The sequence below is a fragment of the Leopardus geoffroyi genome, chromosome E2 (assembly GCF_018350155.1).
Source record: "Leopardus geoffroyi isolate Oge1 chromosome E2, O.geoffroyi_Oge1_pat1.0, whole genome shotgun sequence".
NCBI lineage: Eukaryota > Metazoa > Chordata > Mammalia > Carnivora > Felidae > Leopardus > Leopardus geoffroyi.
In genome coordinates, this window is record NC_059335.1 from 1,048,278 (window position 1) to 1,074,042 (window position 25,765).

The following is a 25,765-nucleotide window of genomic DNA, read 5'->3' on the forward strand; positions in this document are numbered from 1 at the left end:
GCTCTGCTCCTTGAGGAAGGGACAAAGACCCTTCTACTCCCTTGGACTCGCAGACGCCATCCCCCAGGGCAGCTCGCGGCTCTAAATTCGCCCGCAGGTCGGCTGCGGAGCGCTCTTGTCCGAGGCACCTGAGTCCGTGGGAACTACATTACCCGGCAGGCTCCGCGCCTAACGGCCCCCTCGCCGAGCCAATAAAGGCTTAGCACAGGGGACTTCCGTGTGTGACACCTAGCGCGGGGCGGGACTTCCGGCGTCCTCCTCCGGGCGGTCATTTTGGCTTCTCCCCTGTGTTCATCCGGGCAGAAGTTCCGGAGCGGTGGGTCTGCGCGGAGGTGACGTGCCGGAGAAGGAGTCGGAGGAGCCGTAGTCCCCGCCGCACAGAGGCGGGTCTGAGGCTCGGCGACACCGCCCGGGGCGCCCCGCACGAGGGCCTGCCCGCTCCCCGCCCCGCTCCGCCCACAGGCCCGGATGGCGGCAGCCACGCTGAGGGACCCGGCTCAGGTAAACGCTGCGTTCCCCAGCCCCTCACCGCCCCCCAGGTCCTAAAGCGCCGGCGGAGGGGCGCCTGCTCACGTCCTCACGTCCCAGGCCTGACTGTCTGGGACAATAGGGCACGGGTAGGTGGGGTCCCGTTTCTGACAATGGCCGTGAACAAACATGACATCTCCGCTTCTCTGTTCAGCTTTACTGTTGTGGTTGTGATGAGGAGCGGGGGAGTGTTGCGGGCAGAGCAGCCGACCCGTGCCGAGGCTGGGAGGTGCGACTCCGCTGGCAGCGTTCGGGAAAGCTGGGGTCCGGTGTGCCTGCGAGGAACAGTGTTTGAGGCGGAGTCACACCTGGAATAGCAGGCCGAGGGTTCTACCTGCATCTCGGGATTCTGGAAGCTGTGGAGAACGGTAAAGAAAGGAGCGACACGAATTACGTCAGGGCTTTAAGAGCTTCTCAAAGGTAGTTGGTTGGAGGGTGGTGGAAACATTGAGGCCCTGGAAGGTTGACTCTTCAAGGACGCACAGCTAGGAAGAGGAAACCCTGAGGCACAGAGGGGAGGCATCCAGTCCCAGATTCACCTGGCTCACATGGCAGCCTGAGCGCCCTCAACCTGACGTGGCCCTGTTCCTCTGGAACCTGCCTGATAAAACATGGCTACGGACGCTCTCCTGGAACCTGCACCGGTCCGTGGACGGTGTCCCGGGCCCACACTGGCTCCTCCCCCTCCTGTGTTCTCTGTCTCGTAGTGCCTGGGGACTCTCAGTGCCGTTCCTGCAGACCTTCCAGCCCTTGGGTAGAGGGACCCTCGAGAAACCCCAGGCTTCCCCCCCGCCCTGGGTCCGTACCAGGGATTATATAGAGGTGTTTCCGTTTTGTGCGCCTGAGGGAAACAGCCGAGGAAAGGTTATCTCCATACTGGCACACAAGAACGCTCAGAGCTTTAGGGAAGCTGGGAGCGTTAAGGAAACCACAGATTCCTTTTCCTTCAGGTGGGAACAAAGAGCAGTGAGACAGGATTCAGGACTGGAATGGCTGCCCGAGAAGTTGCTTATCTGTTCTGGAGGTGACTCGAGCTTTGGATTAGAGGAGGGAGATGATCTTACCCAGGTCTTCCTCTGGCTTCACTGTGGAGAAAAGATCGTGAGGATGAGGGAAGAGGAAGGAAAACTAAGGTGGGGCCCAGTGTAACATTCCAGTTCAGGGTTCACAGAACAGAGTGGTGGCTTAGGAGAAGTAGCTGGATTCCGGATCTGTTTTTATTAAGGGCCAACTAGATTTCCTAATGTGGAAGGGAAGTCGCATGCTTGGTCTGCTGCTATTGCTGTAACAAAATACCATAAACTAGGTGATTTATAAACAGCAGAGATTTATTTCTCCTAGTTCTGGAGGCTAGAAGTCCAAGATCAGGCTGGTCAGTTTCTGTGTCTGGTGAGGGCCTGCTTCCTAATTTCAGCCCAAAGGCCCCAGCTCCTAATACCATCAGCTTGTGGGGGGTAGAATGTCAAAACATGAATTGGGGTGGGAGACATAAACATTCTATAACAGTGGGAAAGTGAAGCACTTTCAGAGATGACCCTAGGGTTTTGATCTAAGCAACGGGAAGGATGAAAATTCCATCAATTGATATGGGAAAATTGGTCATAGAGTAATTTTCACTGGGGATATTGGGAACTTTGTTGTGGCTATTTTAAGATCTGAGGTGTTTCAGACACCACTGGGTAAAAGCATCAAGTAGGCAGCTGAACACCCATGTGTGGAAATCTGGGGAGGGCTTCGGGATGGAGACATCCAAAATATTGTGGCTACTGTATATGTCCAGGTAAGTGAGCTGTGATTACAAGAAGCAGTCTCTAGGCTATGATGGTAAAACCATTTTCAGACTAGGAAAGGGAAGTAGCCGAGGACTGGGCCTCTTGCTTGGATATCTGGTTGATGGCATTGAGTTTTACATACTGAAGTTAACAGAAGTGAGTAACATGAAGGGAGAACACATTGAGGATGGCGTAGACTCATAGCCAATGAAGGGTACCAGGAGAAGAGTGGACATGAGATGGACACAGAAGCATAGGAGTTGGCCCATTAATACTCAGTCCTTGGAGCTAGTGTTTATTCCACTTAAGGGACTTCATGGATTTTGTGGCAACTTTGGTGGGGCCTGGGATATTTCATTCAGTATGGAGGATAAGATTAGGGGCAAATCTGGGAGAAACACTGGGACTCAGGTAGCTGACCAGAAGGGCTGGGCTTTGAATGAGGGGTTAAGTCAAAATCAGAAAGTTCTGACTGCAGAGGGCACAGCAAGGGCAGCACAGAAATGGAATGAGGCCATGGGTATCTGCAATCTGCAGGTCAGTCTGGGTTGTGGAGGTTGTAGCAAGAGACCAAGTTAAGCAGGAAGGACTACATACCAGGCTTCACAGCTGCCTCTGGCAGTGAGGATCATCAGAGGATCAATTGAATCTTGATTGAATTTACAAAAAACTCTCTGGGTGCCATGCAGCAAGTAACATGGGGAGGCCAGGGAGATGCCTGTACCTTCCTGTGGAGCACGAAGTGGCTGTGGCTTCTAAGAAGCAGCAAGGGAGAACCTCTCTAGGAAATGAAGGTATTTAAAGGCAATCATATATGCTGTAGCTAACACACACACTCAAACACAGGGAATATGCATTCCCAGAAAAGATTTGAGTGATCCCAGAACCTCTGAGGTAAGGAGATTAGTGAAGGTCTTCCCCTGCACAGGGCCAGTTCTTAATGACTGGAAAAGTTGGCTTTTATTTATTTATTTATTTATTTTTTAAATTCAAATGCCTACATCTCAACAAAAGATCACAGAGCATACAAAGAAATAAGGAAACATGGCCCAACCAAAGGAACAAAATAAATGTCTGGAAACTGGCCATATAGAAATGTAGGCCTCTGAATTACTTGGCAAAAATTTAAAACAGCTGTGCTAAAGATGCTCGGTGACTTAAGAGAACACAAACAACAATGTCAGAAAACAATTCATGCACAATGTGAGAATGTCAATAAAGAGATAGGGACTGTAAGAGAGAACCAACCAGAAATTTTAGAGCTGAAAAACAATTAAGCTGAAAACTTTACTAGAGAGGTTCAGTAGCAGACTTGATCAGGTAAAGAATCTACAAACTTGAAAACAGGTCATTTGAAATTGTCAAGTCAGAGGAGCAAAAAAAAAGAAGAAGAAAAGTAAAGAGAGCTTAAGGGGCATGTAGGATACTAGCAGCTGACCCATATATGCATTATGGCAGGCCCAGAAGGAGAAGAGAGGGACTTTATTTGCAAAACGTATCTAAGGACAAGTATCTAAAATACATAAAGAACATTTATAACTCAATAGTTAGAAACAGTTTTTAAAAACAGGCAATAGATTTGAACAGATGTTTCAAAAAAAAGTTTGGCAAAAATTTACATAAAAAGATGCTGGAAAGAGTCATTAGGAAAATGAAAAACCCATAATGACTTAACCACTGTGCACTTTTAGAATTGATAATGTCACGGAACCTGTTCTGGATCACCCGGCAGAAGAACCAAGCAGCACTCCGAGATGTTGGAAGGCTGGAGGTTTATTTTATGCTGGCAGGCTCAGAGGAGATCCCTCTCCAGAGGTCTGAGCCCCGAGCATAAGCAGAGGGAATAATTTATAGTTTGTTACTTCTGCATTCCGCATTAGTAGTAATTTGGTGTCTGTGAGCGTGGCAAGTGGGGTGGGAAGAAGAACCCGGAAGGGAAGTCTTCAGTCGAGGACTAGAATTTCCCTATCAGTCCTGTTGGCCATCTTATAACAGATTTTTCCCTATCGGTAACATTAAAAACTGGCCATACCATCTTTTGTTAAGCATGTGGAGCAAATGGAACTCTCATCCACTGATAGTAGGAAGGGAAATTGTACAAGCACTTTGTAAAGCAATTTGGCAGCATCTTTAAAATTAAACATACAGGGGTGCCTGGGTGGCTCAGTTAAGTGTCTGACCCTTGATGTCGGGTCGTGAGACCGAATGAGCTCTGTGCTGAGCATGGAGCCTGCTTGGGATTCTCTCTCCCTCCTTCTCTCTGCCCCTCCTCCCCTGGTGCACACACTCTCTCAAGATAAATATACATTTTTTTAAGTTTATTTTTGAGAGAATGCATGCATGTGTGAGCAGGGGAGGGGCAGAGAGCAAGAATCCCAAGCAGTCTTCACACCATTAGTGCAGAGGCTGATGTGGAGCTTGAACTCATGAACTGTGAAATCATGACCTGAGCCAAAATCAAGTTGGATGCTTAACCACTGAGCCACCCAGGTGTCCCAATAAATAAACATTTTTTTAAAGTTTATTTGAGGGGCGCCTGGGTGGCTCAGTCGGTTAAGCGTCCGACTTCAGCTCAAGTCACGATCTCGCGGTCCGTGAGTTCGAGCCCCGTGTTGGACTCTGGCTGATGGCTCAGAGCCTGGAGCCTGCTTCCGATTCTGTGTCTCCATCTCTCTCTGCCCCTCCCCCGTTCATGCTCTGTCTTTCTCTGTCTCAAAAATAAATAAACATTAAAAAAAAAAAGTTTATTTATTTTGAGATAGCATGAGTCAGGTAGGGGCAGAGAGAGAGAATGCCAAGCAGGCTCCTTGCTGTCAGCACAGAGCCTGATGTGGGGCTCAAACTCACAAACTGAGATCATGACCTGAGCCAAAATCAAGAATTGGACACTTAACCAACTGAGCCACCCAGGCACCCCTAAATAAACATTTTTAAAAAATAAATAAAATTAAACATACAGCTTTCATACAACCCAGTCGTCCCATTCCTAGGTATTTATCCGAAGGAAATAAAAACATATGTTTATGCAAAGACCTGTGAACAAATGTTTAAAACAGCTTACTTTTAATGGAAAAGGGGGAAAAAACTCAAAGTCCATCAAAAACAGTTGAATGAATAAACAAATTGTAATACTTCTATATAATGGAATATCACTCAGGAATAAACAATTTTCTTTGTCAGCTGTAACAAAATACCATAGACTAGGTGGCTTAAAGAACAGAAATGTATTGTTCAGAGTTCTGGAAGCTGGGAAGGAAGTCCAGATTAAGTGCTTATTGCTTTGGTTCCTGATGAGGATTCTTCTTGGTTTGCAGATGGCTCTCTTGTGTCTTCACATGATGGAAAGACAGGGAGTGACAGTTCTCTGGTGTTCCCACTCCCCTCTTTTTTTATTGAAGTATAGTTGACATTAATTTTAGTTTCAGGTGTACAACATAATGATTTAACTATTACATACTTTACAGAATGCTCATTATAAGTGTACTATCTCTCACCAAAGTTATTACAATGTTAGTGACTATTCTCTATAATGTACTTTTCACCTTTGTAACTTGTTTTAGAGCTGGAAGGCTGTGCCTCTTAATCTACTTCACCTGTTTTGTCCATCACCCCACACTCTTCCCTTTTGGCAACCACTAGTTAGTTCTCTGTATTTATAAGTCTGCCTCTGTTATTGCTGTTGATAGTTTTGTTTTCTACATTCCATAGATAACTGAAATCCTATCTTACTTGTCTTTCTGTGACTTATTCCACTTGGCATAATACCCTCTAGGTCCATCCTTGTTGTAAATGTCAAGATTCCTTTTTTTTTTTTTTTTTTTTTTTTTTTTTTAAAGGTAATCTCCATGCCCGGTATAGGGTTTGAACTCGTGACCTGGAGATCAAGAGTTGCACTACCAGCTAAGCCAGCCAGACACCCTATGATTTCTTTTTTTTTTTAATGGCCAATATTCCCGTGTGTGTGTATCATGTCTTTATTCATTTATATATCAGTGGACACTTAGATTGTGTCCATATCCTATTTATTGTAAATAATGCTGCAGTAAACAGGGATGTATATATCTTTTTGAATTAGTGTTTTCATTTTCTTCAGGTAAATACCCAGAAGTGGAATTACTGGATCATATGGTTTTTCTATTTTTAGTTTTCTAAGGACCCTCCATACTGTTTTCCATAGTGGCTGCACCTCTTTACATTCCACCCAGCAGTGCACAAGAGTTCTCTTTCCTCTATTTCATCATCTTGTTATTTCTTGTCTTTTTGATACTGTTTTGACTGGTGTGAGGTAATATCTCATTGTGGATTTGATTTGCATTTCCCTGATTACATTGAGCATCTTTTCATGTCTGTTGGCCATCTGTATGTCTTCTTTGGAAAAATGCCCATTTGGGTCTTCTGCTAATTTTTAATTGAATTGTTTCAGGTGTTTTGGTGTTAAGGTGTGTGAATTCTTTATATATTTTGGATATTAAGTATTGGGGTATTTGGAGTATAATATATATGTTATATATATTATGTATACATATATATATTATATTTTTTGGATGTATCATTAGCAAATATTTTTTCTAATTCAGTAGGTTGCCTTTTTGTTTTGTTGATGGCTTTGCTTTGCAAAAGTTTTTTAGTTTGATGTGGTCCCAATTGTTTATTTTTGCTTTTGTTTCCCTTTTGTCCCTTTTACTTTTGTTTTTGCTTTTGTCTCCCTGAAGAAACATATCCAGAAAAATGTTGCTAAGGCTGATGTCAAAGAAATTATTGCATATGTCTTTCAATTTTATGGTTTCAGGACTTACATCCAAGTCTTTAATCCATTTTGAGTTTTTAGTTTGTTTTGTTCTGTTTTATTGTTTTATTTTGAGAGAGAGTGTATGCATGTACTCTGGGGTTTGATCTCATGAACCATGAGATCATGACCTGAGCTGAAGTCCAAGAGTCAGACACTTAACCAACTGAGCCACCCAGGTGCCCCCCACCCATGTTGAGTTTATTTTTGTGTATGGTGTAAGAAAGTGGTCCAATTTCGTTCTTTCGTATGTAGCTGTCCAGTTTTCCCAACACCATTTATTGAAGAGACTTTTCTTCACTGTGTATTCTAGCCTCCTTTGTCACAGAGTGACCATATAAGCATAGGTTTCTTAGCTCTATTCTGTTCCATTTCTGTGCCAGTACCATACTGTTTTGATTACTATGGCTTTGTAGTATGGTTTGAAATCTGGTGTTGTATATTTCCAGCTCTGTTGTTCTTTCTCAAGCTGGCTTTGGCTATTTGTGGTTTTTTGTGGTTCCATACAAATTTTTGGATTCCTTGTTCTAGTTTTGTGAAAAATATTATTGGTATTTTGGTAGGGATTGCATTGAATCTGTGGATTGCTTTTGGTAGTATGGACATTTTAACAATGTTAATTCTCCCATTCCATGAACATGATACATGGTATGTCTTTTTATTTATTTGTGCTGTCTTCATCAGTGTCTTATAGTTTTCAGAAAACAAGTCACCTCCTTATCTACATTTATTCCTAGGTACTTTACACTTTTTGATGCAATTATAAATGGAATTGTTTTCCTAATTACTCTCTCTGCTGGGTTTTTATTAGTGTGTAGAAACACAACAGATTTCTGCATATTAATTTTATATCCTGCAAATTGACTGAATTCATTTATTAGTTGGAGTCTTTAGGGTTTTCTGTATATAGCATATCACCTGCAAATAGTGACAGTTTTACATTTTTCTTCCAACTCGGATGCTGTTTAGTTCTTTTTATTATCTGAAATGAATGAAGGTGGTGAGAGTAGATGGTGAGGAAAGCTTTCAGCTCTTCACCATTGGGTATGATGTTAGCTGTGAGTTTTTTCATATATGGCCTTTATTGTGTTGAGGAATTTTCCCTCTAAACCCACTTTGTTGAGAGTTTTTATTATGAACGGATGTTAAATTTTGTCAAATGCTGTTTCTGCATATATTGAGATGATTATATAATTCTTACTTTCCATTTTGTTAATATATTGTATCATGTTGATTGATTTGCAGATATTGAACCATCCTTACATCCCTGAAATAAATCCCACTTGTTGTGGTGAATGACCTTTTTCATATGTTGAATTCAGTTTCCTAATTTGTTGAGGATTTTTGTATCTGCGTTCATCAGGGATATTGGTCTGTAGTTTTCATTTTTTGTGGTGTCTTTGTTTGGTTTTGTATCAAGGTATATGCTAGCTTTGAGGATGAGTTTGGAAGCATTCCTTTTCTATTTTTGGAGTAGTGTGAAAAGGATAGGTATTAACCCTAAACGAAATATTTGGTAGAATTCACCTGTGAAGCCGTCTAGTCCTGGACTTTTGTTTGTGGTGAGGTTTTTGATTACTGATTTAGTTTTGTTACTAGTAAACAGTCTGTTCAAATTTTTTATTTCTTTGTGATCCAGTCTTGGAAGGTTTTATATATATATATATATATTAGGAATTTATCCATTTCTTCTGTTGCCCAATGTGTTGGCATATAATTAATCCTTTATATTTCTATGGTGTTAGTTGTGACTCCTCTTTGATTTCTGACTTTGAGTCCTCTCTCTTTTCCTTTATGAGTCTGTCCAAAGGTTTATCTCTTTTATCTTTTCAAAGAACTGTCTCTTAGTGTCCCTGATCTTTTCTATTGTTTTTCAGTCTTCATTTCTTTCTACTCAGATCTTTATTATTTTTTTTTTCATTCTACTAACTTTCGACCTTGTTTGTTCTGGTTACTTTAAATACAAGGTTAGATTGTTTGAGATTTTTCTTGTTTCTTGGTAGGTCTGTATTGCTATAAACTTCCCTCTTAGAACAGCTTTTGCTTCATCCCAAAGATTTTGAACTGTTGCATTTCCATTTTTATATGTCTCCAGCTGTTTTTTAATTTCTTTGACCTATTGGTTGTTTAGTAGCATGTTGTTTAGCCTCCACGTGTTTGTGTTTTCCATTTTCTTTTCTTGTAATTGATTTCTAGTTTCGTACTGTTGTTGTTGGAAAAGACACTTGATACGATTTCAATCTTAAATTTATTGAGACTTGTTCTGTGGCCTAACATGTAATCTATCCTGGAAAATGTTCCAGATGCATTTGAAAAGAATGTATTCTGTTTGGAAATGATGTTCTGTGTATATCTGTTAAGTCTATGTGTCTAATGTGTCTTATTGATTTTCTCTCTGGATGATCTGTCCATTGATGTAAGTGGAGCATTGAAGCCCCTTTTTTAAGAAGAAAAAAAAAATTAAACATTTATTTATATTTGAGAGACAGAGAGAAACAGAGCACAAGCTGGGGAGGGTCAGAGAGAGAGGGAGACACAGAATCCAAAGCAGGCTCCAGGCTCTGGGCTGTCAGCCCAGAGCCCATCACGGGGCTTGAACTCACAGACCGCGGGATCATGACCTGAGCCGAAGTCAAGACACTCAACCGACTGAGCCACCCAGGAGCCCCGAAGTCCCCTTCTATTACTGTATTGTTAGTTTCTCCCTTTATGGCTGCCAATATTTGCTTTATATTTGTAGGTGCTCCTATGTTGGTTTCATAGATATTTACAGTTATTCTATTCTCTTGTTGGATTAATTCCTTTATAGTTATGCATGACTTTTGTCTTTAACAGTCCACGTCTTAAAGTCTACTTTATTATTATAAGTATTGCTACCCCAGCTTGTTTTCACTCGGTATGCATGGAATATGTTTTTTCATTCCTCTATTTTCAGTGTGTATGTCTTTAGATCTGAAGTGAGTCTGTTGTAGGCAGCGTATAGATAGGTCTTGTTTTTTTTTTTTTATCCATTCAGTCACCCTACATCTTTTGATTGGAGCACTTAGTCCATTTACATTTAAAGTAATTATTGGTAGGTATGTACCTAACTGCATTTTGTTTTTTTTCTTTTGTGCTCTTCCCTTGTGATTTGTTGGCTTTCTTTAGTATTACAAGTTTTTAAGTTGGTGGTCATGTAAATTCTAAAAGCACTACATTTCTTACTCTCTCCCCGCACGAAGTTTTATGTACATGATGTCATATTTTACATCTTTTTGTATATATTGCTTAACCAATTTTTGTAAAAGAAAATTAATAAAAGCAAAATTTTACTACTTTTGCTGTTTAGCCTTCATACTAGCTTTATAAGTCATTGATCCACTACCTTTATTATATACTTGTCTTACCAGTAAAACTTTTCCTTTCATAATTTTCTTCTAGTTATATGTTTTTCTCTTTTCTGCTTAAAGAATTCCCTTTAACATTGCTTGTAAGGCCAGATGAGTGGTGATGAACTTTAACTTTTGTTTGTTTGGAAAAGTTTTATCTCTTCTTCAATTCTGAATGATAACCTTGCTTGGTAAAGTTCTTGGTTGTAGGTTTTTTTCCTTTCAGTATCATGCCACATGCCACTCCCTTCTGGCCAGAAGTGTTTCTGCGGAAAATTCAGCTGATAGCCTTATGGAGTCTCCATTGTATGTAGGTAACTGTTAGCTTTGCTTTTGCTGCTTTTAAGATCATCTCTTTAGATTTTGTTTCTACTTTAACTGTTATGTGTTTTGGTGTGGACCTGCTTGGGTTCATCTTGTTTGGGGCTCTCTGTGTTTCCTGGGATTGGTCATCAGTTTCCTTTCCCAAGGTTAGGGAAGTTTACACCATTTTCTCTCTTCTTCGGAGACTCCTACAGTGCAAATGTTGGTACAGTTGAGGTTGTCCCAGAGGTCCCTTAACCTATCCCAGTTTTAAAAAATACGTTTTTCTTTTTGCTATTCAGCTTGAGTGCTTTGCACTGCTGTATTTCCACTGCCTATCTTCTGGCTCACTGATCCATTCTGCTGCATCTTCTAATTTGTGAATTCCCTCTAGTATAGTTTTCATTTCAGTTATTGTATTTTTCAGCTCTAGTTCTTTTTTATATCTCTTTATTGAAGGTCTCACTGAATTCATCCACTCTTCCACCAAGACCAGTGAGCATCTTTATGACCGTTACTTTGAACTCTTTATCAGGTAGATCGTTTCATTTAGTTCTTGTCCCAAGGTTTTGTTGTGTTTCATATTTGAAACATACTCCTCCTCTTTTCACATTTTGTCTGACTCCTTGTGTTTGTTTGTATGTATCAGGTAGAGTGTACAGCCATACCACCCTGAATGCGCCTGGTCTCATCTGTATGTATTAGTAGATCAGCTACGGGGGTTCTGGTCTTGAAAAGAATGACCTTTTATGTAGAAGGCATCCTGTGGGGCCCAGTAGCCCAGTCCCCCAGTCACCAGGACCAGTTGCTGCAGGGTGTGTCCCCTGTGTGTGCTTTATGAGCTCTTTTGTAACTGGGCCAGGACTGCTGTGGGCATGCTAGTGGGTGGGGCTGGCCCTCAGCCCATCTGTGTGCAGTGACCAGCCGTGACTACTACAAGCATACTGGTGGGCAGGGCTGGTCCCTGGTGTGGCTGGCTGAGAGGCCAAGCTGTAGCTGCTGCTGGTATGCTGGTGAGGGGGCCGATCTCTCCTCCCTGGGGCAGGACAGGAGTTGCTTTGGAGAGGTGCCTGTCTGGGGCTGTCTGCCGGCTGAGGCAGGGCAGGAGCTGCTTTGGACGGGCACCTGATGGGGTGAGTAGCTTAGGTCGAGTGGGTTTGCAGGGGGATGCCAGGAAGGGGGGAGGGTCTAGCAAGGTAGCACTGACAGACGGTCCAAACTGACTCCCGCAAGCATCCAGTCAGCTAGGCTGAAGGAGAGCAAGAAAAATGGCTCCTGCCAGCACTTCTCTTCCTTAAAAAGGCTTCTACAGATCCTTGCTCCTCTGGCATATGCTCTAAAATTAGTCAGTAAATCTTCATATGTAATAGAGTTATTTTGCAAACTTCTGCCTTTTGTCCTGGGTTTCAGCCTGAGTGTTATGGTATGCTGGCCCTTTAAGAACAGAATCTCAGTTTCCTATATAGCCTTCTGGCTCTCCCATTACCAGAGTTAAGCTCTGCTCATTTCAAAGTCAGACATTGTGGGGCTCATCTTCCTGCACAGGTCCCCAGGACCAGGGGTGCCGGATGTGGGGATCGATCCTCTCATTCCTCAGAGAGGACCTCTGTGCCTGTGGTATCCCTCCTGCTTGTGGCTTGCCATGCTTGGGGTTTGGTTATGGACCATATCTCTGCTCCTCCTGCCCTTCTCGATTTGGCTTTTTGTCTTGAGCCGTGGAATAAGTGTTCTGCTGGCCTTAAAGTCATTTTCAGAGTGAGTTGTGTTATACTTAGTTGTTGGCTTGTTGCGTTTGTGGGAGGAGGTGAGCCATGCTGCTCTGCCACCTTCCTCTGTTGTCTCTTACGTGGTATCACTAATCTCTTGAGGAGAGTCCCAGCCACATGACCTTATCTAACATAATTACCTGTCCGTACGCCACCTTCTAATTCTACTACATTGGGTTTGGGGGTTCAGCCTATGAATCTGGGGGGCACATAACCACTACATAACAGGAATGAAATGTGGCTATATGTAATAACGTGGATGAATCTCTAAATGACTATGCTGAGTGGAAAAATTCAGACAAAGTGAACACACAGCATGGTTCTGTTTAAGATTCTTGAAAATGCAAACTAATGCATTGTAACACAGGCAGATCAGTTGTTTCCTGAGAATGGTGGTTGAATGGGGGAGAGATGTAGTGGAAAGGGTTGTAAGAAAATTTTGGATGGTGATGAATAGGTTTCCTGTCTTGATTGTGGTGATGGTTTCAGTGGTGTAGGTCTACGTTAAAACTCACCACATTGTACACTTTAACTGTATTCGGTTATTCTAATTCAATAAAGCCACGAAAATACAGATAAATAAAAAATACTTTTGCTTCTAGCAAAATAAAGAATGCATCTGAGGAGAATGGTTGGAGTGAAAGCAATAAGGAGAAGAAACCGTAGCTACCAGCATCACATCCTGAAGAAGAAACTGCATTTGTTTCTCCTTTCTCTTCCTCTGCCCAGTGGTATCAGTATGCAGTTAAGGATAAAGCAGAAACCCCCCTAAAAAGATAAGAGTTGTTGGAGTCAATATCATACCATTAGGGCTTGAGGGGGATCCGGCACCAGATACTCCTAAAACCATATAACCCAGTGTTCCTAATGAGAGGGAAGTTTGTGCTGGATTTTGGGAATTATAGTCATTTTTAAGCCAATGGGATAGGCAGAAAACTGCCCCACTTAAATGTCCTTGTCTTTTTTAGGTTTATTTATTTATTATTTTGAGAGAGAGAGAGAAAGGGCACGTGCACAAGTTGGGGAAGGGCAGAGAGAGAATCCCAAGCAGGCTCTGTACTGTCAGCACGTGGAGCCCGACTCAAGCCTCGATCTCACAAACCCGGAGATCGTGACCTGAGCCGAAACCAAGAGTTAGATACTTAAATGACTGAGCCACCCAGGTGTCCCTTAAATGTCTATGTCTTAATGTCGGATTACCCAGCAAAGGAGAATTAAGGTAGTAGGTAGAATTAAGAGTACTAATCCACTGACCTAGAAATAGGGAGATTATGCTGGATTACCTGAGCCTGCCCAGTATGATTGTAAGCGTTCTTACATGGGGAAACGATAGGCAGAAAATGGAAAAAGTTCAAGTGATGCAGGGTGAGAAAGACTCAGCTGGCCGTTTCTGGCTTTGAGATGAAAAGGGGCCATGAGCCCCGGTCTGTGTGTGGCCTCTGAAACTGGAAAAGGCGAAAGAATAAATTCTTTCCTAGCGCCTCCAGAAAGGAAGGCAGCCTTGCTGACTCCAGTGGAGACCCGTTGTGGACTTCTGACTTCCAGAACTGTAATTCAATGTTTGTATTGTTTAAGCAGCAACAAAAAAGTCAAAAGGCCAGTTTCACATGTTAAAATGATACCCAGTTGAAACTGTGCATTATCAGTATACTTAGGGTTGCCAGATTTAGAAAATAAATAATATATATATTTTTTACTATAAGTATGTCCCATGCAATAGACCTTATAAAGTTGTTCATTACTCATCTGAAATTCACATTAAACTGGGTATCCTATTCTGTTAGGGAATTCTAGATATATTAGAAAGCACTGTGAGCATGTTTTGCTATTTTAAGAATCCTGGTTATTCTTTGTGATGAAGAAGGATAAAACAAATGCATTTATTACTTAGCTGACTGCTGGTAGGATAACCTAGGGTAAGATCTGAAAGTGTACACAAAAGTGTCCAGTTAGCTTCAGGCTATTAGGAGAACCTTGTGAGTGACTTGGAGAACATTCTGGGGCCCTGATACAGGTATGCAGATGCACTACTGAGTGTCAGAATAATCAAATCGTTTATGAATCACAGTTTGATCAGCGTTAGGAGCACCCAGAAACACCCCTTACTTGTCTCTTTCCCATGCCCTACCCAACCACAAATATTCAAACACAAACATGCACACACCCCCCTCTCGTGCTTTACTTAATAGAAGATTATGACCTGAAGTTTCAGCAGTGGGAAAGTTACCGATCACATCCACAACTATCTAATGCTCCATGAGGATTTATTCAATTCCCAGTTGATAGATGTTAGGTTGATTCTGTGATTCTCATCTTTGTCATTAAAAAACAATGTACATAAAATAGCTTTGTAATTATGAAAGACTTGGTCTTATGATTATTACTAAATTGAAACAACTTGTTATGTGAGCAAAGAAATTTTCTGGTATAACGACCCAGTGTTCCTTCTTTGTCACCAGAGTCTTCTCATTCAATTAAATCAGCCTCTAGCACACTCTCTAAATTGGTTGATAAAGTAGTTTCTTTTAACTTAAATATTGTCTTCCTCATTCAGACTAGAGTTGATATCTTTGGAAATTCCTTGCAGTTTTCTCTATAATTTTATGACTTAATATTGACATTCCCATGAGAGTGCCAGTTTGTTGAGCAGAAACAGGAGTGGGGGGCGGGGGTGGGAATGTATACATTTTTCCTGGGATATTGCAGATTGGAAGGCTTAGGAGGCAGAGGAAATTTAGTCAGCATCTGTGATATTAATGTAATGTGTTTGAGCTTCGTGGTCTGGGCTTTTGACTCCACATTGTCTTTGTTCTTTACAGGTCCAAGCAGTGGGTTCAGAACCTTCTCAGCAGTGGACTCTCTTCCTGTGAAGCCAGAGCCATATGCACCATCCTGATCCTGGTATGTTTGACTCTTTTTACGCATTTACTTGTGTTTTTTCCTTTTGGGTAACCCTGACTCGCAAACACCTCTCTTCTCTTGTGTCTGCATGCTTCTCAGCATTTCCTCCCATTGTGCTCATTAGCAGTGATAACTTGTTTCTCAGTTCTCCTTGAGGGCAAGGAAAACATCTTTTTCCAAATACAGGCTCTGGGCTCTAAGTTCCTTCCAGAATATAAACTGTCATTTGAGCTGCTGGGAATTTTGCTTTCAGTGTTGAATAGCCATTGTAGGATACAAAAGAAGCTGTTGTATGAGCAATTATCCAAAGACAGAATTTCATGAAAATGTAAATGTATGTCTTTTTCAGATTTTGAGAGTTTAACCGTAGGAATCCAATGCTGATCTGAATTTTAAGCTAACGCCCAAAATGTTTATTTTGTAAACATTGGGTGAAAAATGTTTTGTGTGAAGGTATGGACAGTGCATGTGGACCTTGAGGAGTATAAATGTCTAAATTGACTAAATAGTATTTTAATCTAATGCTATGAATGATGCAGAAAAGGCCACGTGTCTTGTGTAGGGACCTGTTTCCCTTTATGTTCTTAGCAGAAGAAGGTAAAAATGTGAGAAAGCTAGAGGTTGGTTTGTGTAGTTTGAGCTCAGTTCCAACTTTCTTCTGAGGGAGGGTGGATTGAGAACACTACTCATTTCTAAAAAGTTTCTGCTTTTATCAGATGGATGCTCAGGAAGGCTTCTTTCTGCCTATGTTGATTCTTACGCCAAAGTAGCTTATTTTAGGCCATCAACAGAAACACTTTGGGTACAAATTTGGTTCCACACCACTGCAATAAAGCAAGTCAGATGAGTCGTTGGTTTCCCAGTACATACATAACTGTTGTCTTTACAGTATATAATAGCATTATGTCTTAAAAACAGTATACATACCTTGAAAAATACTGTCTTCTAAAAAAAAACATTAACCCTCATCTGAGCTGTTAGTGAGTCATAATCTTTTTGTTTATGACCCTGAACGTGGGGGTGGCTATGGCAGTTTATTAAAATAAGGCAGTGAAGTTGCCATATCAGTGGATCTTCCTGTCACAATTTTGCCAAAGCACACGATGCTGTTTGATAGCATCTTATCCACCAACTGGATTTCTCTAGTCTTCAGGCCTCTCCCCAGAGTAGGTTCCCCCTCAAGCAACCAGTTCTCTGGTCATCCACTTCCGGTTTTATTGTGAGCTTGTCCCTTGCAGCAATTTGGTCACATCTTGTCTACTTCTTTTTTTTTTTTTTTTCTTAACATTTATTTATTTTTGAGACAGAGAGAGACAGAGCATGAATGGGGGAGGGTCAGAGAGAGAGGGAGACACAGAATCTGAAACAGGCTCCAGGCTCTGAGCTGTCAGCACAGAGCCCGACGCGGGGCTTGAACTCACGCACAGCGAGATCATGACCTGAGCCGAAGTCGGACGCTTAACCGACTGAGCCACCCAGGCGCCCCGCATCTTGTCTGCTTCTAATTCTAGTTCTCTTGCCATTGCCAGCGCATCTGCAGTGACTTCTTCCAAACTCCTGCTACCGATAAATGGCAGCTAAATGGAATTCCAGAAGGATTTCAGTTTACTTTTCTGGCCTTACAAATCATATTCTTAAGACTTGAAAGTCAAAATTACTCCTTGATCCACAGGCAACAGAATGGATGTCGTGTTAGCAGGCATGAGACATTAGTCTCCTCATACATCTCCATCAGGATGCTTTGTCACTGAGCAGTGATATTTTTTTTTTTTTTTTTTTTTTAATTTTTTTTTTCAACGTTTATTTATTTTTGGGACAGAGAGAGACAGAGCATGAACGGGGGAGGGGCAGAGAGAGAGGGAGACACAGAATCGGAAACAGGCTCCAGGCTCTGAGCCATCAGCCCAGAGCCCGACGCGGGGCTCGAACTCACGGACCGCGAGATCGTGACCTGGCTGAAGTCGGACGCCCAACCGACTGCGCCACCCAGGCGCCCCATGAGCAGTGATATATTGAAAGAGATCTTGTTTTCTGAGCACCGTGTCTCAGCGATGGGCTTAAAATATCCAGTAAACCAGGAGCACTTGGGTGGCTCCGTCAGTGAGCGTCCGACTTCGGCTCAGGTCGTAATCTCGCCGTTTGTGAGTTTGAGCCCCACATCAGGCTCACTGCTGTCAGACTGTCAGTGCAGAGGCCTGCCTCCTTAGATCCTCTGTCCCTCTCTCTGCCCCTCCCCCACTTGTGCTCTCCCCAAAGTAAATAAATATTTTTTAAAAAATTCTTCAGTAAGCCATATTATAAACAGATGTGCTGTCATCCAGACTTTGCTGTTCTATTTATAGCACGGGCAGAGTAGAATTCCTAAGGGCCCTGGGCTTTTCAGAATGATACGTGAGCCTTGGCCCTAACAAGCTTGACTTTTCCAGCTATGAAAGTGCTAGATGGCCATCTTGCAGTCGAAGGCTGCTCAGTCTGCATTTGGAAAATCCGTGGTTCAGTGTCACCATCTTCACGAACGATCTCCGATCTCCGCGAGGGCTACCAGAGCACTTGGTGCAGCTTCTGCGTCAGCACCTGCTGCCCCATCTGGTCCTTTGCGGGTAGGAGACGGCTTCTCTCCTTCAGTGTCACGAGCCAACCTCTGCTAACTTCAAACTTGTGTTCAGCAGCTTCCTCACCTCCCCTGGCCTTCATAGAAGGGAGAGAGTTAGGGCCTTGCTCTGGATTAGGCTTTGGCTTAAGGGAATGTTGTGACTGCTTTGAGCTTCTCTCCAGAGCACTAAAACTTTCTCTGTATCCATAGTAAGGCTGTTGTGTGTTCTTATCATTTGTGTGTTCGCTGGAGTAGCACTTTTTTTTTAAGTGCTTATTTTTGAGAGAGAGGGAGATAGAGGATCCAAAGCAGGCTCTGCACTGTCAGCGCAGGGTCTGATGCAGGGCTCGAACTCACAAACCACAAGATCATGACTTGAGTTGAAGTTGGATGCTTAACCAGCTGAGCCACCCAGGCGCCCCTGGAATAGCACTTTTAATTTCCTTTAAAGACTTTGTGGGTTTTTTGCATTCATAACTTGGCTATGGGGATAGTTTTTGGCCTGTCTCGGCTTTCAACATACCTTCCTTACTAATCTTAATCATTTCTAGCTTATGATTTCAATGAGAGAGACTTACAACTCTTCTTTTCATCTAGAAGCTATTGTAGGATTATTAATTGGGATAGTTTCAATATTGTGTCTCAATAAGGAAGCCTGAGGGTAGAGCAGTCAGAACAAATACCACAGCATTTATAAATTCTAGGTGGCCCTTTGAATAGGGCCTCATTACCTGCAAATCCCAAACCTGTTAAGTATTTCACAAGAGAGTCATGAGGTTTAGGATGTTTTCTAATTGAATGTCCAAAAAGATTATTCTTGGTGCATGTACTGTGTGTCCCCTACTCCCCTGGAACTGTGAGAAACTCTTAGCATCAACACAACAGGTTTCTCTCAGCCTTTCATACCATATCCTTTAAGTAGCAAATCATGGGGCACCTGGGTGACTCAGTTGGTTAAGTGTCTGACTTCGGCTCAGGTCATGATCTCCTGGTTTGTGAGTTCGAGCCCTGCATCAGGCTCTGTGCTGACACCTCAGAGCCTGGAACTGCTTCGGATTCTGTCTCCCTCTGTCTCTGCCCCTCCCCCATTCACATTCTGTCTCTGTGTCTTGAATATAAAGAAACAGGGGCGCCTGGGTGGCGCAGTCGGTTAAGCGTCCGACTTCAGCCAGGTCACGATCTCGCGGTCCGTGAGTTCGAGCCCCGCGTCAGGCTCTGGGCTGATGGCTCAGAGCCTGGAGCCTGTTTCCGATTCTGTGTCTCCCTCTCTCTCTGCCCGTCCCCCGTTCATGCTCTGTCTCTCTCTGTCCCAAAAATAAAATAAATGTTGAAAGTAAAGAAACATTAAAAAAATGTAACTATCAAATCACAAATCATGTTCTTTGCCAACTCGATTCAGGAGTATATACATCAGAATATCCTTAATGAGTCTATATCTTCATCTGTTTAAGCCCCCTACATAGATAAAATATACAGTTTTATTTGCTGCTTTCTCAGACACATGGAGTAACTCAGAACTACCTCTACAGAAGTGAGTACTCGTGCACGGTGCTCCTGTCTTTCTGTTCTCTCTTCTCAGTCCTTGCATAGGTAATCCTCTTACGGTAGGTGCTACGTAAAGCCGTAGGAGCTAGTGAGCACAACTGGTGTTGGTCAAATCTCTAACGTGACATAGAATTCGCTTTGGAGCCTTCTGTTTTATAACCCACATCTCTTGAGAACCCTAATAACATTTGCAGAGTGTGGAGAAAGTTCTGCATGGAGAATTGGGCTTGGAAAGCCTTGGAATCCCTTTCATTTCCAAGTGTGTGAGGCTATAATGGTCTCCGTCATACTCCTCTGTAAGTGGCTGTAAAACTGGACCAAATACCAGAATCCATGGCCTTCGGGTGTTGGAAAAAAGCACTGACTGGGCGGTGACCCTTGAGAAAACAAAACCATGGCAGATGAGGTCCCACACGCTATGTGAGTGACAATGGAATGCTGTGTGCATTTGGATCTGTAACCTTGGGGGGCATCTGGGATAGAACTCTGGGAGCACATGGACTTGATGAAGTCTGAAGCAGCATCATTGTTGCTAACCCTTTAGGTGAGCAGTTGCCGGCAACTCCCCAGGAACCTGGCCTGGCCTGTTGAGGAGCGAAGCTGCTTCACCCGTGTTCCAGGAGGTTCTGATGTGCGGTGCCCTTTGCAGAGGCCCACCGAGCTGTGAGAACCACACTGCCCAGAGGACCCTGCACCAAGCGACGTCAGCGTGGAGCCAATGAAGGTCCAGGAGACGGGCGTTTCCACGTGTGCCGACTCCTCAGGGTGGAACTTGCGGGGTCCTGGTGGCAGTCATTTTGGCAGCTCTCGAATCCATTTCCTGGTCAGAGGCTCCAGAGTGCTGGGTCGAGACGAGGTGAGGACTGCAGCGGCCCGAGAGGAGGTGTCCCCACTGCTCAGAGGAGGGTCTGAGACGCCGGACCGCTCCCAGCCCTGCTCTGCCCACAGAGTCCGATGGCGGCGGCCACGCCCAGGGACTCAGCTCAGGTAAATGCACAGCCCCTGGGCCTGAGCTCTGGGCACCCGCTGGCTTCCCTGCGGTCCAGACCCCGGGGTCCCAGACAGGGAGGCGCTCGTGGGCGGGGGCCACGTGTCTGAGCACCTGCTTGCAAGCTCCAAACCGAGGTGTGAGTTTTGTGCGTGCGTAAGCAGAACATGAGGCAGAGTCATGCCTAGACTTACAGGCCAGGGGTGGGAGTGGGGGGTCAGAGGAACAGTGGAGACCAGATCTCGTTGAGCCCCACCCTCTACAGATGAAGCACTTTTAGAACCTATCGAAGTAAGAGGAGGGTGTTCAGGACCCTGGAGAGACATTAGACTAGAGGTTATGTGGGGGGAGGCCTTCTCCATTCTAGCGGTCAGTAAGATGAGGTTGTCCTGGGGCACAGCTACCCGTTTGCCGGAGCTGTGAGTATTCAGAGAAATGCAAATGTTCTTTCGTTCTGATGGTCTGGATCTTCTCTTACCCATGCTTCGTAGCTGCAGAAAACATACTGGGAAGGTTAGCGGGGAGGCTACGTAGATGTAAATTGTGGCCATGGAGGTAAGGGGAGTTGTTGGATTTTAACTTCCTTCTTCAGGTAGAACCAATCTGATTTTCTCCTGTGGAGAGTGAGTTAGAATAAAGCCCTAGGGGCCACCCCTGTCTCTTTGTCTCAGAAAGCTTTGAGTGCAGGCACGAAGTGGGCAGCTGGATATAAAGTCTAAAAATTTGAGGTGGTTCAACATTAGATGTGTAGGTGGCGCTTTGTGTTGCATTTAGGAAGGGAAATTCTGATTATGGCAATAACATTAAGAGGCCAGGAATTTTGGCACTGAGTTCAAACCTGTTTCTTGGAGCAAGTGGCCTCTCAAACACGGGTAAGGGACAGAAGACTTTCAGGGGAAGAGTGGACATGAGCAGGCTGCTGCTTATTTGTGGCAAGCTCTCATGGAGCCTGGTGGGTGAGCTCAGGGGCAAAGATCATTAATTCCCAGTATTTGGATATAGGGTCTTTAAAGACCTTATAAAGTGAGGCTCTAAATCCAATATGATTAGTAGTATCCTTAAAAGAAGAGGAAATTGGAACACATACAATGCAAGGCAGGTCTTCGTAGTGGATTTGAGGTTGCCCTGGAAAGTGGGGTCCATCTTGCCAAGCACTCTTGATGCTGTGGGCTCAGTACTAGGGAGAGGCACTTACGGGGTAAAAGAGGTGTGTGAACTGAGGGACCCCCCCCCCCCCCCGCCCCCCGCCCTTCAGTATCAGGGACATAGGTGGGAGGGTGGAGTCTATCTTTGGTTGTACCTGGCCGGTACGCTGTGGAGGATTTCAGGGACATTGCCTGGTTGGGGGCTGGAGAGGCCCTGCCCACCCGAGCTTAAGATTATGTCTGTCCGCCCACATCCTCCTTGTTCTTGTAGAGGGTTGGACATAGTGATTTACTGGCAGCAGGGCTTGGTATCTCCTCTCAGTCGGGCGGCCTGCGAGGAGGATGAGTGTGGGATAGATGTGTGGGTCCTGTGGAGAGGGGACTGTTTGTAGTTTCATCTCTCCCCCATTACGACAGGATACTGTGACCTTTGAAGACGTGGTCGTGTACTTCTCCTGGGAGGAGTGGGGTCTCCTTGATGAGACTCAGAGATGCCTGTACCACGATGTGATGCTGGAGAACTTTGCACTTGTGATCTCACTGGGTAAGACCCTCACCCCCACTCCGTGGTATCCTGCCCCTCACGTTTGGGTTGTAGAGATTGTAGGGACTGCCATCACCAGGGCCGGGCTCAGCAACTGCCCTCTTGCTGAGCCCGCAACATCAGCGTCCAGCACTGTTGTCCACATCCGTGGCCCCTGCCCAGGTTTTTCCCCTCCTTCTAGCTCATGTTTCTTCTGGTCTCTGGCAGCAGTTGCTTGGAGGACCAGGGACTGTTTGTACACACAGTATTATTTTTGTTGCCAGTTTTTGGTCGTGTGCAGAATTGCTCTGGGGCATTGCTAGTCCCTGCCTGTCCTTGCCTCAGGGATTTGTGTCATCCAAGTCCTGCTTCACTCACCCGGGGTTTAGAAGAGTCCAGGGTCTTAGCAGGATGGCCCACCGGTGTATTTATGCCAGTGGTCGCACACGTCATTTCTGTCTTTCCTTCCCCCTTCCTCAGGTTTTGTCCCTTGCTGTTTCCGTCTTCCATACATCAACCTTTCTTCTCTACTGTTCCCAGTGTTAGGTTATGGGTCCTTAGTCTTTGAATACCATCTAGTCAGTTGCAACCAGATGTTCTGGTGCCTGGACATAAACTCCCACACAGCACTCCCAGCTGCAGGCCAGTGGCAGGGGTGCATTGGAGAACCTGCTTCTTCCTGTGCTGCTGCCCCCCGGCCCCCAGTCTTGTGACATTAGAGTTCAGGACTGCAACCCTTTTACCAACCCGACCCCAGCACCCTCATCTTGAAAACACATCCAGTGGACTCGTTCTTTAGTGTGCCCGACAGACATTTGTGTTGAGCCCTCCCCTTCCACCAAAGATAGCATGCACTTCACACCAGCGTCTCTGGGCTTTCAGGTTGCTGGTACGGAATGGAGGACGAGGAGGCACTTTCTGTGCCACGAATGTCACTGGGCAAGGCTACAGATCCAGGTCCACCCGTGTGGAAAGCTCATCCCTGCGAGAAGTGTGTCTTGGTTGGGAGAGATATTCTGTACCTGGCAGAGGACCAAGGACCGCATCCGGGCCAGAAATCCTACACCTGTGAGGCATGCGGGAAGCAGTTGTGGTTCAGCACAAGCCTTCACCAGCCCCAGAAGCACAACGAAGAGAAGCCATTCGGGTGGGACATGGAGGTTGTGACAAGCTACAAGTTGCACGTGTCAGGGAAGCCCTTCCCCTGCGGGGAGATAGGGAAGGACTTCCTGGCCATATTGAGTCTCCTCCAGCATCAGGCCACTCTCAAAGGGGCAAAACCACACAGCAGCTTCGAGCACGGGGAGTCCTTTCAGGGCGGAAAAAGTCCACACACATGCAGCGACTATGGGAAATCATTCAGCTGTGACTATAATAAACTTTTCCAGCCTCAGCAGCTTGACCCTAGAGAAAGTTCCCATGCCTGGGAGAACTGTGCGAAACCTTTTAACCAAAGCTCCATCCTGAGTAATTGCCAGAGAGCTTACCCAGCAACAAGGTCTTACGAGTGCAACGAATGTGGGAGATCCTTCAGCCAAAGCTACAACCTCATTCAACACCACAGAATTCACACTGGCGCAAGGCCTTACAAGTGCAGCGAATGTGGAAAAGCCTTCAGCTTCAAATTCAGGCTTGTGCAGCACCTGCAAATTCACACCAGAGTGAGACCCTATGTGTGTGGCGAATGCGGGAAAGCCTTCAGCTACAGCTCTACCCTCATTAAACACCAGAGAGTTCACACGAGAGAGAAGCCTTACAAGTGTGGCGAGTGTGGGAATTCCTTCAGCCAAAGCTCCAACCTCATTCAACACCAGAAAATTCACAGTGGAGCAAGGCCTTATAAATGCAACGAATGTGCAAAATCCTTCAGCTACAAATGCAAACTTGTTCAGCACCTGCGCATTCACACCGGAGAAAGGCCTTATGAGTGTGGTGAATGTGGGAAATCCTTCAGCCACAGGTCCACTCTCAATCAACACCAGAGAATTCACACTGGAGCCAGACCTTATAAGTGCAATGAGTGTGAGAAATCCTTTAGCCAAAAGTCCAACCTCATTCAGCACCGGAGAGTCCACACAGGAGAAAAGCCTTATGAGTGTGGGGAATGTGGGAAATCCTTCAGCCAAAGCTCCCACATCATTCAGCACCGAAAACTTCACACCAGATAACCTCATGAGCTCAACAACTGTGGGGAAATGGCTCGTAAGCTACATATATGTTACATATGTGCAGCAGATGTCGGTGGAAAGCCTTCATCGAAACGTCCGGCCTTGTTGGGCCCCAGAAGGTCCTGCCCAGAATATGGTATTTCATAGAACTAGAGACCTTGTGAGGGAGCCAGCTCTTGGCAATTGAACGTCACACACGTGTGAACGTCCACACTGGGGAGATCCCCCAAAACCCCCAGGTTTGTGGGGAAGCTTCCGGGAGCCCTGCGTATTCTTACTGTGCTCTGCCAGGTTCCTCATTCAGGGCAGAGGTCCTTTCTCAGCCACTGTCAGTGATGGGTGGGGGGGCATGTAACACAGCAAGTCCCTTCTTCCTCATTCGGGTTCTGACCCAGTTTTGACAGTGCCAAGGGGTTGAAATGAAAATACTGTTTACCTTCTAGACCTCCTTGCAGTGCACCACGAGGACATCGTATTTCTCTTCTGACCACCTGTAGGGCTCCCGCGAGAGTGGTTCCTCTTTCCCAGGGCTGTCGCACGATGTCGAGCATTATCACGGGGAAGCTGTTCCCGAGCACTGCAAAGGAATCATGTGCCTTCATGTGTAAAGTTCACTTTCTGGTGTCATTGGCTGGTTGTAAAACTACGATAGGAGCCAGGTTGAAAACCCGTGATTGTACAGAAACAGAAGATGGCAGGACTTAGGATATGTAAACATCTAACAAAACTTGCGTCCACTGACATGCTGGTTTGTACACTCCACACCAGTGTTCCTCCTGTAGTTGTGGAAATCGAGGCCATCGTGCCAATCTTAATTTTTAGCCCATCTCACAGATATTTGCTGCGTAGGCAAGAAAATGGCAATAGGATTAGAAAATCCCACTGAGATCTGTAGCTTTTCTGACCAGTTGCTGACCCAGATAGAAATGACCTTGAAACTCTTCTTTGATGCAGGGCATCCCTTCCCCAGGCATCAGGAAGGATGGCGGACTCTTGTGCAAAAACATAGGGGACCCAGACCTCTATTTGATTTTTAAAAAAAGCTTTATTGAGGTATAATTAACATGCTGTAAAACTGCACATATTTAAATTGTATACAAAACCATGGGTGGTTATAAATCTATATAACTCCTTTTATTTTGTGCCCTTTTTAAACCTCTACCCTGCACAGTAAATTATTTTGTATTTTTTACATGATTAGAGTCAAATGTTTTACTTTTTTAAATTGTGGTTTCCTTTATGCTGAGTAATTTTGAGAGAGCACATTTTTTTATTGCTGAATGCTATTCTGTATGGATGTACCATGATTTTGCTTACCCCACTTACCTACGCGCTTGCTGATCACCACAAATAAAACTTCAGATGTACGTTTTGCTGAA

General features: G+C 44.5%; 1 protein-coding gene across 2 annotated transcripts; it reads left to right on the forward strand.

The window, feature by feature from the left end:
- The first annotated feature begins 237 nt into the window (after positions 1-237).
- LOC123577907 (zinc finger protein 530-like) lies at positions 238-25,765 on the forward strand. Of its 2 annotated transcripts, XM_045440329.1 has the most exons (6): positions 238-501; positions 683-896; positions 15,343-15,424; positions 20,107-20,549; positions 22,113-22,239; positions 23,101-25,765. In XM_045440329.1, the coding sequence occupies exons 4-6, from the start codon at positions 20,517-20,519 to the stop codon at positions 24,384-24,386; spliced, it is 1,446 nt and encodes a 481-aa protein (XP_045296285.1). In that variant the 5' UTR covers positions 238-501; positions 683-896; positions 15,343-15,424; positions 20,107-20,516; the 3' UTR covers positions 24,387-25,765. The 2 variants fall into 2 exon arrangements, with proteins under 2 accessions (XP_045296285.1, XP_045296284.1); XM_045440328.1 differs by lacking the exon at positions 683-896.